Source organism: Lepisosteus platostomus, chromosome 3 (assembly GCF_059453375.1).
Source record: "Lepisosteus platostomus isolate fLepPlt1 chromosome 3, fLepPlt1.hap1, whole genome shotgun sequence".
Lineage (NCBI taxonomy): Eukaryota > Metazoa > Chordata > Actinopteri > Semionotiformes > Lepisosteidae > Lepisosteus > Lepisosteus platostomus.
Window position 1 is genome coordinate 8,794,397 of NC_142613.1, and position 17,631 is coordinate 8,812,027.

A 17,631-nucleotide genomic window follows, 5' to 3' on the forward strand; every position below is an offset into this window, starting at 1 on the left:
TCCTTGGAAGAATTCAGAAGATCTGGCATTCTGAAAGCTTGCTCAGTGTTCAAAGAGCCCGGAACAAACAGCCGGTAGGGGCTCACGTTTTTCCCAAAAATAAGGAGAATGTCTTAACCTTGACAATAAAGGTTAAGCGGGCGTTTAAAAAAGAATGAGGAAAGAATATGCAAACTCAGAACTGCAATTCCAAATGAAAGAAGTCCCTCAAAATAAATTCCCATAAATCACAAGAAAAAAAAAACACTTTTTAACTCTAAGCCACCAAGCACTCGCACTCCCCGTTCCTACAACGTTACGCTGAAAAACAGGGGAAGAGGGCCAAGAAGAAAATAAAGCTCATGTCTTATTTATAGTCGGCTCTCTGATAATGAAGCCGTGCTGGAATAAAGGGGCTGCTGTCAGTGGCCATGCTGGGACACAGTGTCTCGCTCGGCTACTCGGGGTTAGAAGCCATTGTGCTCCCAGCAGATGCCCGTGCTGACTCACAGCTGGCTAATAACGGCCTGCAGAGGGAGAGGGCAAGCCTCACAGCTGGGAACTGAGCCACCGGGCTGGGAGGGTGGGAGTATCGGGCCAGGCAAGCTGGGCTGTCAGTCGGGGAGGCTGGGTGGGAGGGGGTTGTAGGTGGCAGATGGCGTGGATTGAGGTACTTTTGTTATGCAGCAATGAGGAGGTGTCTCTCTCGACTGACACAAAGCCAAGCTGGCCGGGGAGGGGACCTGTGTGTGTATGTACGTGTGTGTTTGTGTGTGCAGTGGGTGTGTTGGGGGGCTATGTGTGTTTTAGAGGAGGAGGGTGCGGCTGCAGCAGGGGGGGAGGGGGGGGTGGGCTGTATTTGATTTCAAAATCAGTGACAGATTGCTGGGGTGCCAGATTACTTTCTGTTGCTTTTGTTTCGTTCTTGGGGAGTCACGCTCTTATCTGTATGAGTGCGTCGCCTCTGCTTCACATATTTAAAAGAAAGAGAGCTTGGCTTTCGTTAAAGGAACTGACGAAAGTGTGGCTGGATCACTGCTTGTAGGGATAGGATCCATTTTTATTGCTGTTACCTGCTTAGCATATGCCCTTATCCTTATCCATGCCTGCAAAGTTGAAATGCCGAAAAAGCAGATTAAATGAGTAAAATGACAACATTGCTAGCACAGGAAAAGGTGTGAGACTCAAACACCATGGAAATCTAAAATACTCAAAGGGATATTAAAGTAAGCACCTATCTGGTACATTTACAGAGACTAAGTGCAATTTAGAAACTTCATCATCAGCTTGACAATTAAAAACAAAGCACAATACAGAGTAGGAGCTACAGAAGGGCGTATCTGAGAGGTTTAGAACAGACAGGTCCTGAGCCTGTCGCAGAAAGGAGGTCTGGGACTGAGCAGTGCCACTCCTGTGGGTGGTTCATGTTACTATGATCGCTGTTTCAGGCTTCGATATGCTTTCACGTCGGTCTAATCTGGGGGTGACTACTGACAGAGGTGCTGTTAGAACGTGGGTGAGGGGTGCATGGGGATACTTCATTTTAATCTGGAGGTGTCTGCTGAGTTAGAAAGTGGTTGTGTGGGGCGTGGGGGCTCTCTGGTCTAATCTGGAGGTGCCGGCTGACAGAGACGGCTTTGGAAAATGGGTGCGTGGGGTGCTTGGTCTTGATCTCGGGGTACCTACTGACAGAGATGGCTTTGGAACGTGGGTGTGTGGGGTGCGTAGGGGTGCTTGGTCTTGATCTCGGGGTACCTACTGACAGAGATGGCTGTGGAACGTGGGTGTGTGGGGTGCGTAGGGGTGCTTGGTCTTGATCTCGGGGTACCTACTGACAGAGATGGCTTTGGAACGTGGGTGTGTGGGGTGCGTAGGGGTGCTTGGTCTTGATCTCGGGGTACCTACTGACAGAGATGGCTGTGGAACGTGGGTGTGTGGGGTGCGTAGGGGTGCTTGGTCTTGATCTCGGGGTACCTACTGACAGAGATGGCTGTGGAATGTGGGTGTGTGGGGTGCGTGGGGGTGCTTGGTCTTGATCTCGGGGTACCTACTGACAGAGATGGCTGTGGAATGTGGGTGTGTGGGGTGCGTGGGGGTGCTTGGTCTTGATCTCGGGGTACCTACTGACAGAGATGGCTGTGGAACGTGGGGGTGCTCTGGTCCTGATCTGACGAGCTGTGCCTGTGTTGTGTCTGCAGCCGCTGCTGTGAAAAGAAGAGCTGTGGAAATCGCAACGAGACGCCCTCTGACCCCGTGATCATTGACAGGTAGGAGAAACTGGGGTCCCCCTCTCTTTTGGGGAACGCCGCATCCCCTTGGCAGCGTGTCTGTCGCAGGTCACTTTGGGAAAAGGCCACGTCGGGGGTCCTTCTTCCTGTCTTTTCCTAGCTTGTCAGCTTCGTTGGCAGCTTCCGAGAGCCGTCTCACAGATGCTGTGTCTGTAGATATGGACTTTTTAAAATCAAAACCTCTTTAGACCAGTTTCAAACTTCTACGCAATTTCAGCACTGCAGAAACAAAAATGTGTATTGTTACAGTAGCATCTCATTTCAGCTCTAGTGAGTTTTTCCAGTGTAATGGCTTAAATGTTTATTTTCTTCTTACTGTGCAAAACTGGGCTTCCCTGACCCATCCCGTATTGTCATCTGGGAAGATGACTGTGTGGTTTTTATTCACACAACTAATTCTTTCCCACGGTGCAGTGTTTCACAACCTACACAACACATTGGAGAAGGGGTTGTTTGCTGAGGGACACGGGTGTCCTTGTCATCTGCCAGGGACAGACAATGGTAACATCCTGTTGCACGATTCGTAAAGAGCCTCTGACCAGAATTCTGTTCAGAATTTAATTCTGTTGACGGTGTTACCACAAGCTAGAGACCCGAACTGCAAGGCTATTTTGACTTTTGTTTCAGGGCTAGTGTAATTTGATCGAACCTATCTTCCGAACGCAAAGCAAATCCCACCATGTATAGCAACAAGAACCTGAGTGAAACGGATTATGACAAAAGACGTTTCAGCTTCAGTCTTCCTTGTGACACTGGGAAGGTCGAAGGCAAAACTATTGTCGTTTCCCAGCTTCGCTGTTTTCTTAAGTCTTAACAAAAGACAAACGGGAAGCATAAACAGGATTAGGCTGACACTGTTTTTGTGTGGAAGCTCCTTTTGCTTTCCACAGACACACGACTACTGCGTTCTGGCCTTTTTTTATCGCAACCGTTGAAAAAACAGCAACTGCTCCCAGCCCCAAAAGAAGTTCTTCATTCCACTCCAAGCACTACCCAAGAATCAGACATAATCCGCTAATTAACAAAGGCTTAAATAAAATCTCCGAGCAAGACACAAGCTTAGGAAAAGGGACCTGTTGGAAGAGGGAACATGGCTTGGGTATTAGCTTCTGGCAGCTCGTCTACTGGGAGCGCTCTGCGGATCAGACTCTGACCAGACTACCTTCTTAGAGGTGTCTTGTACCACTGCACCTTGGCTCTTAGGAAGAAGAAGAGGGTATTTAAAATACACTTTCCCCCAGCGTGGGTCAACGCTGATGGTAAGTGGCAGCAGCGCACTAATAGAGCTGGGAATGAACTCGGTCCCACATTAATTTATTGTGCCTTTAGCGGTGCCTCTGTAATGTGCTGTGGAAGTGGGTGGGTGGGAGAGCTGGAGTGTGGCTGGCTGGCTGTGTAATAAGGGCCTGCAAATCACTGGCCGGTTTATTGGCCATAAAGGCAGTGGGCCTGGGGACTGGGGTGGGTTATCAGGGCGGGGGAGTGTGTGTGTGTGTGTGTGCGTGTGGGTGTGTGGGGTGGGGGTGGCCTGCAGCTATACATAGTCAGGAGCCAGCCGGCTGTGTAAAACAGAAGAGAGGGTCCTGACACCTACAGGCGTATTTATCAAAGCTCCACACATGTATTCATAAGGACACCCCACTTGGCCTTGTTGTGCATGCTGTCTGGAAATCTGCAAAACTACCCACAAAACTGCAGAGCCTTTTCATGCATCTAGTTACCCTGTTGTGGTAATAAGATTTTACACACCGAAGACCTCGACAGGGCAAATTGTTCTTGGTCGGCACGCGCTGATGACAGTTTGCGTGCTCTTCTCAAGCAGTTGAATCTGAATTATCTTCTTCACGGGACACTTCTTATGCCCGAATATCATTGAAGCAGAAAAAAACCTGATTGAAACCAGCGTGACAGAGGTTTTTTTTTGTAAATATACAGCCCAAGTACATTGTTTTATTCATTAAATCAATTTCAGAGAAAAAATACAACTTTTACATTATTTACTTTCCAAATTTCTTACTTACATTTAACGACTTGTTACATTGTCCTGGAGCTGTGTGAAGAGTTCTGTCTCCTGTATCAGACTGATATGAGACATCGATCGTTTTATCATTTTACCTCACTTTCTTTTCAGCTACTGTTTGAATTTTGTATTTCCTGTGATAGGTGTGGTATTCAATGAAAGAAAATTTGTTTAGCTCTTTGGAGAGAAAAAAAAACTCTTCGAAGGCTCCCAAGTTTTGTGTTAACTGAAGTTAAGCACACCACTGACAGTACAGTTGACAAGAAAAACATGTCTCGTTTGATATGATGTTGTCATGACAATTGCATTTCCCTCTCTCGAAGACCGTCTCTCTCTCTTTCCCTCCATCTCTCCCTTCTCTGTTCGAGCTGGCTGCTTTGTTGACAGTACGTCTCTAAGGATCGCTCAAGATAGTTTTCTTTTAACGGAAAAAAAAGATGAAAAAAAAAGAAAAGGCTGTTGTCTTTTGAGTTTCCCAGAATTCCTTTGCACAGATGTTTTTCTCATTTTTGGAATAACTTTCCCAATAACCCCCCTTTCCCTCCCCCCTCCCCAAAAACCCAAAGAAAAAAACATTTATAAGTAACCTGGGGGTTTTATAGTTTTATATATCTTTACATTTTAAATTGAAGTATGTCTTTTTCTTGGGTGGCTAATAGGCTTCTCTATGTATTGTAGATGAACTGTTTTGTGCATATTGCTGCTTAGAGATAGATCTGAGGGCTTGGACAGTGTCCTCAAACTGGAGAGGAAAACGGCTGGAAAATGTGTAAATTCCACTCCTTGTGGATGCTGTAATTTTGGCAAGGTTGAAAGGTTTCACCTAATGGTTCTCACCTGGAAACAGTGGCCTGCGCTGTGCGGCTGTTAATGCTTTATTTAATTCGACGGGTTTGCAAAGATTTAAAGTGATTAAGCGCTGAGCAGGCTGCTGATGCCGGTCAGGACACACATGTCCGTTTTGTCCGGGCCTTGTTCTAGTACCTTTTCGCTCTCCTTGTGTGTGTGCGTGTGTGTGTGAGTGAAAGTCAGAACTCGTCGCTGACTTCTGCTCGCATGTGGTTTTGTGTTTCTGCAAAAGGGATGAGCTGTTGCTTGAATTGGCGTTGCTGGACTGACAGTATTTTTGCTGGTGTTTGTGCCTTGAGGGCTCTTCCTCTCTGTTTTGCAGGGCCGGGGATGGGGGCCGGGGGGTGGGAGTTAGTAGGACTGTGTGTGTGTGTGTGTGTGTGTGTGTGTGTGTGTGTGTGTGTGTGTGTGTGTGTGTGCGTGTGTGCAGGAGAGGAGATGGGGGGCGGGTGTGTATGGTTTTGTGTGTGCGTGTGTGTATCTGTGTGTATGACCCCTAGCTTGACCTTTCCCTCATCGCTCCTTGCAGCCTAAATTATTCATGTTATTGAAGCCGAGCTGCTGAGGCCATTTGTTTCCCTGGCTGTAGTAATCAGAAGCCTCATTTTGAGAAGCTTCAACACCTGTTCTCCAATTAACATTCAGCAAGCTGGGGGCCTGTCCTCCCTCCGAACCCATCTGATATCGAAGTAATTAGGCAGGGTTATTAAAACACATTAGAAACACTGGGGGTACAATTCCCCAGCCTTCTTTTAATCTCCTTCCCATATTGCAAAGCTAACCCCCTCAGCCTCTGACCCACCCCCTCCACTGCTTCGTCTCCTTCCCTTTCTCCGGCGCCGCTCCGAATACTCTATCTTACCCTAATCCCAGATTCATTCAGAAAGACCGATAATCTTTAACAAGGGAAAGTCTTGGACACCAGCGCCAGGAGCAGAGGGCTTTCTGCTGGCTTGGCTTTGAATGACAGAATCTGCCGTTGCTCTTTTTTCTCTTCTTGCGAGCAAGAATAACGCTTACGGGGGCCAATGTGCTCGGGCTCTTGGGACCCCCCGACCTGCTGACTTGCTCCAGCCCGTCCGGAGAAATTTCTCTGCAGCCCGTTTGGGTTTTTTAAGGTCCTCTGACTGTGCATATTTACAAGCCCAACAGGACGATAGCACTGCACAGACATGGAAAGAGAGATGGTCAGTACGATAATCAATAATTCCTAGATTTTCACCCTGGATCCCGAAGTGTCCTGCTTATAGGGGGGACCCACTGCATTCAGCACTGTGCCTGAGTGATGCCGTCAGCTGAAAGAGTCACACTCTATTTTAAACACATCAGTACGGCTAGCTACTGCATCTCCCAGGCAATGATTATGTTGAATCTATGGCCCATCTGGGTGCTGGTCAGTTAGGGCTGCTAGGCTTTAGAAAATGGTCGTATTTCTAGTGTGAGAAACCACATCGGGTCTCTAACCCACTGAAGGGTTCCTGGCTGTGAGGATCTATTCTGAACACTGAAATCACCAATAGATTTTTTATGTGCTATTGGGAGTTTTGTGGCTTCTTCACCATTTTTCGTTAGAGTCCACATTGTAGGTGGATTGTGTGGTGTGGAGGGGAGTGGCTCTTGATTTGTATCTAGACGTTTGTGGGTTCACATCTCCAGTGGAACGCAGCTGTTAAATCCTTCATTTATTAGGCCGCCACTGCTATCCAATGCAAATTGCTTTTGAATTAATTTATGCGGCCGGGGTATTTTCTCTTGCCCACAAGGGGGCGCCTCTCCCACAACATCCAGTTACAAAGTCCCTAAACTGCTGCCTGTCCTGAACTGCTGCCTGCTGCCTGCAAAGCACCTCTTCTGGAAAACCCCAGAAAATGGAATAACCACTGAATTTGAAAAATGTCGCTGTTAAAGCTGGTTCCAGTGCATGGCAGAACATTTCTTCAGGTTTGTTAAGGGGTTTTTACTAAGTACATGCTACATTGCAACCAGCCTTGACATGATATGAACACATCCTTGCAGAATTAAGAAGGTACACTGGAACTAATGAAAGTACGTAAGTACTGTATTTTTAAAATATATTACATATTTGTATATAATATATATCTGTACAAAACTTATCAACAGTACAGTACTTTCTGCCCTAAAGTGAGCTGCTGACACTTTTCCAGTGTAATGGCTTCTCTCTGTACTTCATTCTTTTAGGGTTAATTTATCATACATTTTCATCACTCTTTCACCATGGTGCACCACAGTTCTCTGTGCTCTGGACATGACGTCTCAGTGCTTTGCGTCTTGCACTTTGTACCATGGTTTATGTGAGCACACCTCTACAGGAAGCCCAGGACCACTGAATTTCTTCATTGAACAAATTGTATTTGTAATCATTCAAGACGTATAAGTGATTTATCAGCACCACTAGCAAACAAGCAAGGATGGATCTCTGAAGGATCAGCATTTTTATGTACAATAATTAATGTTGTGTGTGTTTTGTGTGTGGAGAGAAGCATGGTGCACTGCCTAATCTGTTGTCGCTTGTGGGAGAATGCAGGGAGATAGTGAGGCCAGGAATTAAAACGATGACGCAATTGCGTTGGGGAGCCCTGAGTGCCAATTACCCATCTTGGATCAATATATGGACACAGTGAAAACGAAAGCCATCGAAAGAAAAAAAATCAATGCAATGTTCTATCTCCTTAATTGATCACGTTTGGCATTCCTGTCTTTTTAACAACCAGAAGTTCAGGGGATGGAGAACAATCAATGGAATTCACAATCCCATTGATTCAAGATCCTGGGCCATTTTCCTTTAAATTAACAACAATTACTTTGGGGTAACAATCCGAAGGAGGATTATTTTGGGATCTATCCTGTAATAAGTGGCTAGCATTAAAATATTGACCCTAAGGAAAAAAACATTCAACCTTCCTAAGAGACCACATTCATCCTGTATTTGAATACAATGTGGTGATCTAATTTGTGTTCTATTTTGGGTTGTCTGCTTTTTTAATCCTGTATCTCCTCCAGATTTAATTGATCCAATCCACACCATGGAGTTCAATATTCATTGTAATGCCAGTCTACCCATAATTTTCTGTGAGACTTTAAAAATAAAATGGCTTCTACTGGTTAATGTGCATATATTATTACATCTTATTGTTTTTACACATCCTATTATTTAGTGCAGCTTATTTTGGCAAGCAATTTTCAAAGGCATTTGTAAGGAAAAGCCTACTTACTGTACCTACAGTACCTGCCTGAGTGTGCAGATGCAAATAGTTCTCTACCAGCAAATAATTCCCTTAGAAAGGTTACAAAGGAGAAGAAGCCATCTGGCCCTTCTAATTGTGGACCAAGCTAATTGATTCTTGGATGTCATCCAGCTGCTTCTTGAATGTTTGTTTTCAACAAAATGACTGGGTAGTTTGTTCCATACTCCCACTGCCCTTTGCGTAAAGAAATGGCTACTGTTCCCAGATTTAAATGGAGTCCTCTGGAGGTTCCACTTGTGTCCTCTGTATTGTTTGTCTCTGTTCGTTGTGAAGTCCTCTAGGCTGGGTTTGTCAAAGACCTCTACTCTTCTCGAGATTAAAACCGTTCCGTTCCGTCACCCTGTCAGTGTTGGAACATTCCATTAAGCCCTTCAGAATTGAACTGGTTGCTCTTCTGTGGACCAATTACAGAGCTGCAAATTATTTTCTATAATATAGTGACCAAATTTGTACACAGTATTCTACTACACCAATGGTATGTTGGCAATGCTTTGCTTCCTTAAGAAAAAGAGTCCTCCTGTAATTTAATGGAGAAGAACATTGTTTTCCCCTCCCCAAAGCCCCCTGGGGAGATTAGCCTAGAAAAATCTGCAAAACTGCACAAGAACGCTCCGCGAAAATCTCCAAACTGTAAGATTTTTTTGGGGGTGGGAGGGTGTCAAAGTTCACATTCTTTCCTTTCCCAAAAGTATACTCAGTAGCAATCTTAAACCTTATTACATCATTATCATGTATGTTCTTGTTGACATAAAGACTGTGCCTGAATATTTGAAGACTGGTCTGGGTCTGATATCCGAATGGGTTTTTCAGTGTTTCAGCTCAAGTCTTTTTTTTTTCCCCCATTTGCTATCGCCGTATCTTTTTTCATCTTACAGTCCCGTTTTGGAATAATTAATTATTTATCAACTTGACTCATTGCTACAAACCTGCATGGAGCGAGGAGCACCGTGCACACTTTCCCCTGCTACATGAGCTGTGGGAGCCTTACACAGTGCACACAGCTGAGGCAGAGCCAGCTGGAGGAGTGGTGCACATCCTTCTGACTGCGTGATCCTTCTGGCTTTTGGGGGGCAGTTCTCGGAGAATGACCCCAGGGAAAACTGGCTGGTGGCGGCTGAGCATTTATAGGGTCATCCGTTTTTCATCCTTGGATGTCTGCCCTTCCTGTCATTCAGAAGAATTTACCAAGAAGTTGGATTGTTCTCCCACTCACTGGGATCATGAGCTGGGAATAAGTTGCCATGAGACGGGTTAGTTTCAATATACTGATGATGTGTTCCTACAACAATGAGATGAGATGAACCGCAGGGTGGTTAGATGAGGAGCCAGTGGTGGGAAACTGTGGAATTATGATTGAATGCTTTAAAATCAACCCCCCCCCCCCCAAATAAAATTTGGCACAAACTACCTTGGAAAGAGCTTGGAAAGTCCCATTGCTGGCTCAATCCCACCCAACAAACTCTCCCCTACCCAGGAGGCCCGGCACCAGATTGCAGTATATTACTGGTGGGGTAATAAGTGTTTTTGGGGGGGAATTAGGAGTGGCCCTCAATGAATTTCCCACAGTGGGTTGGGAGGCCCCCTCTTGTATTGTGTGATCCAGGTGGGGCACAGTACTCCTCTCTCATTGCGTGCATGCCAGGAGGTAGCTCCACTATCATTTCTGGAGGACAAATTATTTTCTATGGTTTTTGGATGTGAAACTGGGGAGGTAAGGAGCATCCCTTTCCCCTTAGTGTGCTGCTACAATCCCAGTTACAGCCATCATAGCCCAGGCATAAGTGACTACAGGAAGTGCATGAGCATCATCAAAGCACTCCAAAGGGCCGGTTGGCTGTGTTGTTGATTTATTGTTGTGATTGTGACCCATATTTTCTCTAAGTAGGCTTGTACTTAATTCTAAGAGCACATTGATCACCCAGTCCTTTTAGTAGTGCAGTCATACCTTAATTAAGGCAGGTTTGCATAATGAGCTGGGGTACCTCACCAGGTGGAGGGGAATGACAGTGAATATTGGAACACCCTCTTCAATGAGCCAGGGAGCAGCTTTAACGGAGGTGCTGGGGTGGAGGGAGAGAGGTTAAAATAGTGGGCAGATGGGAAATGGGTGAGATTAGGGTTTGATCTTTTCCTGAACTTTGGTTTTCCGCTCAATTTGTCTGTAAAAGTTTACCATGATAACCTATTGTACCATGGTAGTTTAGCTTTCCTGTTCTTTAACCAGGTGAGCACAGTGGCACAGTGGTGATCCTTGCTGCCTTGCAGTGCTGGGGTCCCGTGTTAAATTCCTGGGGTGCTATATGCATGAAGTTTGTATGTTTGCATGGGTTTCCTTCAGATGCTCTGGTTTCCTCCAGGGAAATTGGTAGGTTAACTGGCTTCTGGGAAAACTGGCCCTGGTGTGTGTGAGTGCATCTGTCTGTGTGTGCCCTGCGATAGACTGGCTCCCTGTCTATGGTGTATCCTGCCTTCTGCCCTTTGCTTGCTGGGATAGGCTTGGATAAAGTATTGGATAAAGTGCAAATAGATGGACGTAATTTAACTACAGTTTCACTCTGCACCACGCCATTGTGCTTACCAAAAACACGATGTGAACAGAAAGAATGCTCATTTCACCATAGTATCTAGATTATAAAAATATCCGGTTAGGTCTAAAAAAAGTGCTACTCTGACACGTTCCTCTTCTGGGCAATCGAAACGGCATAAAAGAACAAATAAACAAGCAAACAGCGACGATCACTCTGTCTTTTCTTAGACACCATCACTGGTCAAGATGCGATTCCCTAGGTGAGGACCTGCAGGAAATTAATTGACAGGAAATGATCATAGTCTGTGATCCACAAATTAAGAGGGCTCGTTTTTCACCGTCAGGTGGGTCCACCTACCAGTTAATGCTGTGGCTCCTGAAGACATCTCAAAGACCTCTGACTTCTGAGAGGCATTAGATTACTACACCCAATTGAGCATTTTTGAGCAGGCAATCGCCCCATTTGTCTTGCCCACTAATAGGTTTCACCTTTGGTGGCCCAGAGCAGTGCTTAAGAGACATCTAAGGCTTAGTTTATAGGGTTAGATCTGCAGAACTGCACGTCTGAGCGAATTAGGAGGCAGTGCTAATAAACAGTCATTTATTTTTAAAGGGCACGTCATTGCATGGATCAATCACGATAAACAGTTATTCATGAATGAACGACTCTGCTGCTTAGATCCCTTTGCAACATAAAGATATTAATGCGGTGTACACCCTACACTTGACTTGTCTGTGTTGCTTGCTGATCGATGCTCCTGGTGTGCTTTAATGATAGGGTTTATGTATCATAACTAAATGATTTGTGTTGTGTACACTCCTAATAAGGTAGACTGGAAGCACAATTAGCAAAGTATCAGTTTAAGCTCTTAAATGACTTGTAAGCAGTTGGCATTCAGAGAAATTTCCCTAGTTGGGCAAAAATAGCTGAAGATGAATAGTTTCCTGTTACCTTGAGGAAAAAGCAATGGACTGCATTTGCAATTTGCAAATTCCATTTTTTGTTGTTTGATTGTGGGCGGCATAGTAGAACAGTGTTGAGCATTGTTGCCTCACCGTGCTGGTGTCCTGGGTTCAATTCCTGGAGATCTATCTTTATAGAGTTTGTATGTTCTCCACGTGTCTGTGGGGGCTTCCGCCATGTGCCCCAGTTTCTTCCCACAGTCCAAAGACATGCTGGTAGGTTAATTGGCTTCTGGGCAAATACTGGGCTTGGTGTGAGTGCATTTGTGTCTTTGTGTGCCCTGTGATAGACTTGAATCCTGTCTAGGGTGTATCTTACCTAGCGCCATTTGCTTGCCAGGATAGGCTCTGGCTCCCCTGTGACCCTTAGGGGATTGGATAAAGCAGTTAGAGAATATGGATGTTGTTTTTTGGGGGGGCTCCCAGTTCCAGCTTTCTCACGTGTCTGAAAAAGACTGCAAGCACACGAGTGTCTCATGGCATCGATGATCAGCTAATTCTTCTGTCAAGCTGTTAAGCCCTGGAAGACAGAGCTCAACCTAGGCGATCTCTGCATGGCCTGTGAGGACAGCTAGTCCACTGGGATCACTGTGTTGTGATTAGGCTAATTAGCACACATTACCCCTTCCAAACCTTTGGGAATATGGCTTTGACATACTGGGCTCCAGGCAAAATCAGTGACCTATTCTCAAAGTGAAGATATCCAATAATCTCCCCTGTCGCAGTTTTATAAAGCACTTTTGAAACCTGGTGGAGGACCTTCTGGCCCTCAGCCTCCACTTCATGGCTCATTTGTTTTACCTTCCATAACAGGTCATGCTACAGTCCAGAGTGGTTTAACAGGAGATCATCCCAGATCGCAGAAACACAGATATGCTTAACACAAAACACCCCAGGAGCTATTGCAGGCAACGAGCCGCTGGAGAGCAGCTAGATCAGCTGTTATCAATTATTAGTGATGGGTGCAGTATATTTAGAATGCACCTTGAAGTTGCTTGGCCATGAGGGCTTTTAACGCCTGAAGGTCAGGCACCAGTCTGACACTGAGAGGAAGGTCTCCATAGACTGGCGAGTGAGAAATTTCACAAGGTGGGGAGCACTGGCCTTTCAGAATCCGCAAATAAAATATGCTCATGCAGTGCTGCATATTATTACACAAGTAATAATGATTACAACAGTAATAATATCACGGATGGAAATCATGAGTGTGCATGTGTACAGAAGACGTTAGGAAAACAGGAGTCATTGCTGGTATAAGCAGCTAAACGAATTAAATGCATAAGAAACATCCAAGTCAAACAGGAATTAAAGACACTAGTGAAAATGATCAACTTTGCATTTTTTGGGCATGCTTTGATTTTGAATTCAAAGTAGTCTAGAATTGTCCTCCTAATTGGTGGACATCTTGAGAGGCCAGCCATACCGTAGACAGAGGGAAGACTGAGTGAGATTGTGCAGCTGTCCGTGATTGTACAGCTGCATGTGAAATGGAAGACATGGGGGTGCACGTTTGGAATATTGGGGTTCACAGATCCACAAGGCAGCAAAAATAAAACCGCTTATGAGCACAACGCAAAGAGTGTGAACTTCTAACTTACTGTTCCCTTTTCAAAACAATAATTCCTGCAAGGTTTCAGTTCATTAAACGGATTACCTCCACATGATCACTAAATCCCAGTTCCTTCCTTTGATCTAACAGGGAACATTTGAGGAATCTCGGTGGATTTAATTTATTTTGTAGAGGGCTGCCTTTCTAGTTTGGTAATATGAACTGTTTGTTTTCTCTGCATGACCTGGAGAAGATGAGCGTGGGGTGAGTTTCAGGCGTCCATCGAAAACATCTTGGATTTCCTTAATAGTTTTACCCCCTGTCGGACTCCCTGCTGTCTGTTTGTTTATTTGTTTGTTTGTTAGGAATCTGGAAGGAATTCCTTGTGTTTTCCCAGGATGACACAATTGCTTTTTATCCCTTACTTTCTGGAGGGGAATTATATTTCTTCTCAGTAAGGAGTTGTGGTTTTTAAAAAAAAAACACATTGTCTTCTTATCGGTATTTTTAAGGCACTCCAGTATTTTTACCAGTATTTTTAATTTTAAATGTAAAATACTGGTAAAAAAGAAGGTTAAATTGATATTGAGCGGAATTATCCAGCACTTCGCTATTACATGCAGATTGAGCAGTTATTATCCATAAATAACTTAGAATGATCATTTTCACCTGTGAACGTTTTCACTGGTTCATTAATTTCGCTAAAAAATGAACAGTAACAATCGTTTTCACTAGTGTCTTGAATTTCTGTTTGGGTTGGATGTTTCTCATGCATTAAATTTAAAAATACCGGTAAAAAACAAGGTTAAATTGATTTTGAGCCGAGTTACTCTGCTTTTTGCTGTTGCATGCAGATTGTGCAGCAATTATACATAAATAACTTAGAAAAGACTGTGCTTATATTTACCCTAGAATCAACATCAAGATAACACTGTATCAGTTAACGATGCTTGTACTTACACAATCAGGACATCCTGCATTGTCTGAACTACATTGTTCCTGGTTGGTAGAATAGTGTAAATACCTGGAAGAATCATGCAGTAATAATATAATAATGTACAGATCTGTATATCATTAGGCTGGGGCAATGCTCTTCATTTTGCAATAGTGAAACGAATTAGCCCTGTATTAGTACTGTATATTGCATTGGCCTTCACCTTCCTGAGGATGAGCTTAGGTTGTTCAGGTTTATGAACTCAAACTCGGCTCAGTGTCACCTGCAGGTTAGCTCATCTGGTGGTAAGGGGGTCTGCTGTGGTGTTTAGTGACCCTCCTTTCCTTCTTGGGGGCTTCATTGCTGGGAGCACTTCGAAGATGCCTGGGAAGGAAGCCAGGAGAAAGGGGAAAAGAAGGGGCTACTTGGTGTTGGTGACTGTGAATCGTCTTGTGCTACACTTGCTGTCAAATTTGGTGCCACACAGACAGCCTAGGAAACCGCTTGTCACCCAGATGATAGGAAGTTACTTTCACACCTGCTGGCCATGCTGGGTGGAAAGATGATTGCTATACCGGTTTCCAGTATGACCTAGTTAGAAACATCTCTGAGTCTCGTTGCAGACTCTTGGTGCTGTGGAAGGGTGTGACGTTTTACTGCTTCCCTTAAACGGTAGTGCAAAAACAAGCTGAAAAATTCAACACAGGGCTTTCTTGGCCCAAAAGGCCTCTTGAAGCCATAGCCAGACTCTCCCCAGGATCTGCTGAGCTGGTACCAGTCGAGCTAGAAGAAGGCTGGCTGACTGAATTGCTCCCAGGTTGATCTCTTGATGAATGGCGGAGCTGAAGGTGTTCCCAGCCCCTGTGCTAGTGGGTGTGAAGATTATTGATGAATTAGTTAAGCTGGGTAGCGTGGCTGCTGACAGTCTCTCAGCATGCCTGCTGGGCTCCAGACAGACTGCTCCTCTCCTCACCTGCGGACATTTGCTGCAGATTAGCAACGGGCTGTAAATTACGACAGTGTGGGGTTTGATTTCAGAGGCCTGAGTGATTCCATTCCCATCTCTTAACACATCCCCCCCCTCCTCCCGGATCCTAAATCACCGGGCAGAGATTCCTCGCTCTCCCACACCGCGCCCCACGCTGGGACTCCCCACAGCGCCTCCCCCTGGCTTTCTGTCTCCCCCTTACCCTTCTGTCCTTGCCTTTCTCTTTTCCTCCTCGTGTGCTTCCTCCTTCCTCAAGCCCTGCTTCCCCGTGTGCCTCTGTCAGGCCCCTCTCATTTCTGTCTTCCGCATCGCTGCAGAACTTTTTTCTTCCTGTTTATTTCACTCTCTCCCCTCCGCAGTGCTACAGTACTTCACTTTTCCCGAGTCCAATTCTTTCTCTCTCCACCTCACCGTCCCTCTCTAGCCTGCCCGCCATCTTTGTGCTTCTCTCTCTACCCCTGTTCTTGGTCTCTTCCCCTCTTTGCTCCTGTTCCTCCTTCCGTTCCAGCTCTTCCTTCTCCATTGTCGGAAGGAGCTGTACTTTCCCTGAGCCTCCTTCCTGCTGTCCCTCTCTCTGATCTCTCCTTCTCTAGTGCGGATAGTAAACAGCAGCTGTTGTTTGTCAGATTGTATCATTACTGGCTAATTAATGAGCCATCGTTTTCTGCGCTGTGTTACTACTTCTCTTTTGCCATTTTGGAGAGATTTGTTTCTTTTTGACTTTCATGTTTTAGCTTTTTGCGTGTAGCCTTTGTCTCCAGTTTATTCGCCTTATTCCTTGCTGGTGTGTTCTTACATTTGAAATTCGACATGACCTAACAGTCTACATTATTTTGTCTGAGGTTAATCTTAACTTCCTTCTGTTCGTTTTCTCACCACGTCTTCCAGTCTGCAAGGTGGGATACATCCTGGATGGGACACCAGTCCAGTCCATTGTTAGGGCGCAGACAGACACAAATACACATACTCACATTAGGGGCTATTTTCCCAGAAGCCAATTAACCTGCCGGTTTGTCTTTGGACGGTAGGAAGATACTGGAGCACCCACAGAAAACCCTCACAAACACAGGGAGAACACACAAACTCCACACAGACAGCATGTTGGGAGTTGAGCCCAGGTCCCCAGAGCTGCAATGCTAACGACTGCATTGTAAGATAAAAGGTAATTGTGCCTCTTCCTCTGTCTGCTGTAATGAGTGTGAGGTGAAAGACTCTAGTGACATGTTGGATTTAAGGGCTAAGCTCAGTCCTTCCTGGCTTGACTTTGTTGATGTCCTTAAGGACTTTGGATACTTGGATCAGGTCCTCTTTTAATCTTCTCTGTTCAAGACTATGAAGGCGGAGTTTCTTCAGTCTGTCAGTGTAGAACATTTCCTTCAGTCCCAGAATGGCTGTTCTTCTTTGGACTGATTCCATAGGAGCAAAATCTTTTTTACAAAGTAGTGACCAAAACTGAACACGATATTCTAAATGGGGCCTTACTAATGTGTTATAGAATTTAAATACGCTTTTTATACATTCTGCATTCTCTGGGATATACAGATCATGATCCTCCAATTTCACCCTTTCTGGCCAGATTTTCCTTTTCCCTGCCAAACGTGTCAAGTGGGAGAACTAGTGAGACCCGGTGGCTTCTTCCGAATGAACAGAGTAACATGAAATAGGGTGTGCAAGTGGAGACTATGTGGAAGTGCATTTAAAAAAGAGAACAGATTTCCACCAAGAGCTGAGAAAGAGTCCCATGTGGCAGCAGCTCAAAGTCAGACAGATTCAGGTCAGGACAGCTATGAGAAGAGTCTGTCAGTTGTGATGCAGCTTGGCTTCCCTGGTCTCCAGAACAGGTCCATGACCTCCTAGTGCTTTGGAAGACTGTAGGTATCTTTTTTACGCTGCCTGGGTTGTGGTGGACTCACAGTGAGAAATGGACGAGTGAGTTTTAGAGGACCAGAGTGCGTCTAGAATTCTGTAAGACCAGTGCCTGGCTGCACACATGACAACTGCAAACTGTGCGATAATAACAATTTGCTTCTGCTGTAAAACAAGGTTAGTAATTTGGCCTTGGGTATTGGAAAGCTAAGAACACAGATATCGCATTGCAAAATAAGTGAGTGCCTGCAGTTAGAGAAGTCAGAGGGGTGCAAAGCACCATTGCATTTTAAAATGTAATCCTGACAGAATGCGTGATATGTGATCTGTGCACATGGTCCGATCAGTACAGCTGGTCTACCATGCCTTTGGTCAGCTTGGCTCGGGTGATCATATTAACAA

At 45.1% G+C, this 17,631-nt stretch overlaps 1 protein-coding gene across 2 annotated transcripts in view; it reads left to right on the plus strand.

Moving 5' to 3' along the window:
- ebf2 (EBF transcription factor 2) overlaps positions 1-17,631 on the plus strand; it is a 59,554-nt gene that overhangs the window by 13,588 nt on the left and 28,335 nt on the right. For both annotated transcript variants that reach the window (XM_088624268.1, XM_088624269.1), the window contains exon 6: positions 2,178-2,246. In XM_088624268.1, the coding sequence (XP_088480394.1) occupies positions 2,178-2,246 (69 nt within the window). The remainder of the gene's footprint in view (positions 1-2,177; positions 2,247-17,631) is intronic.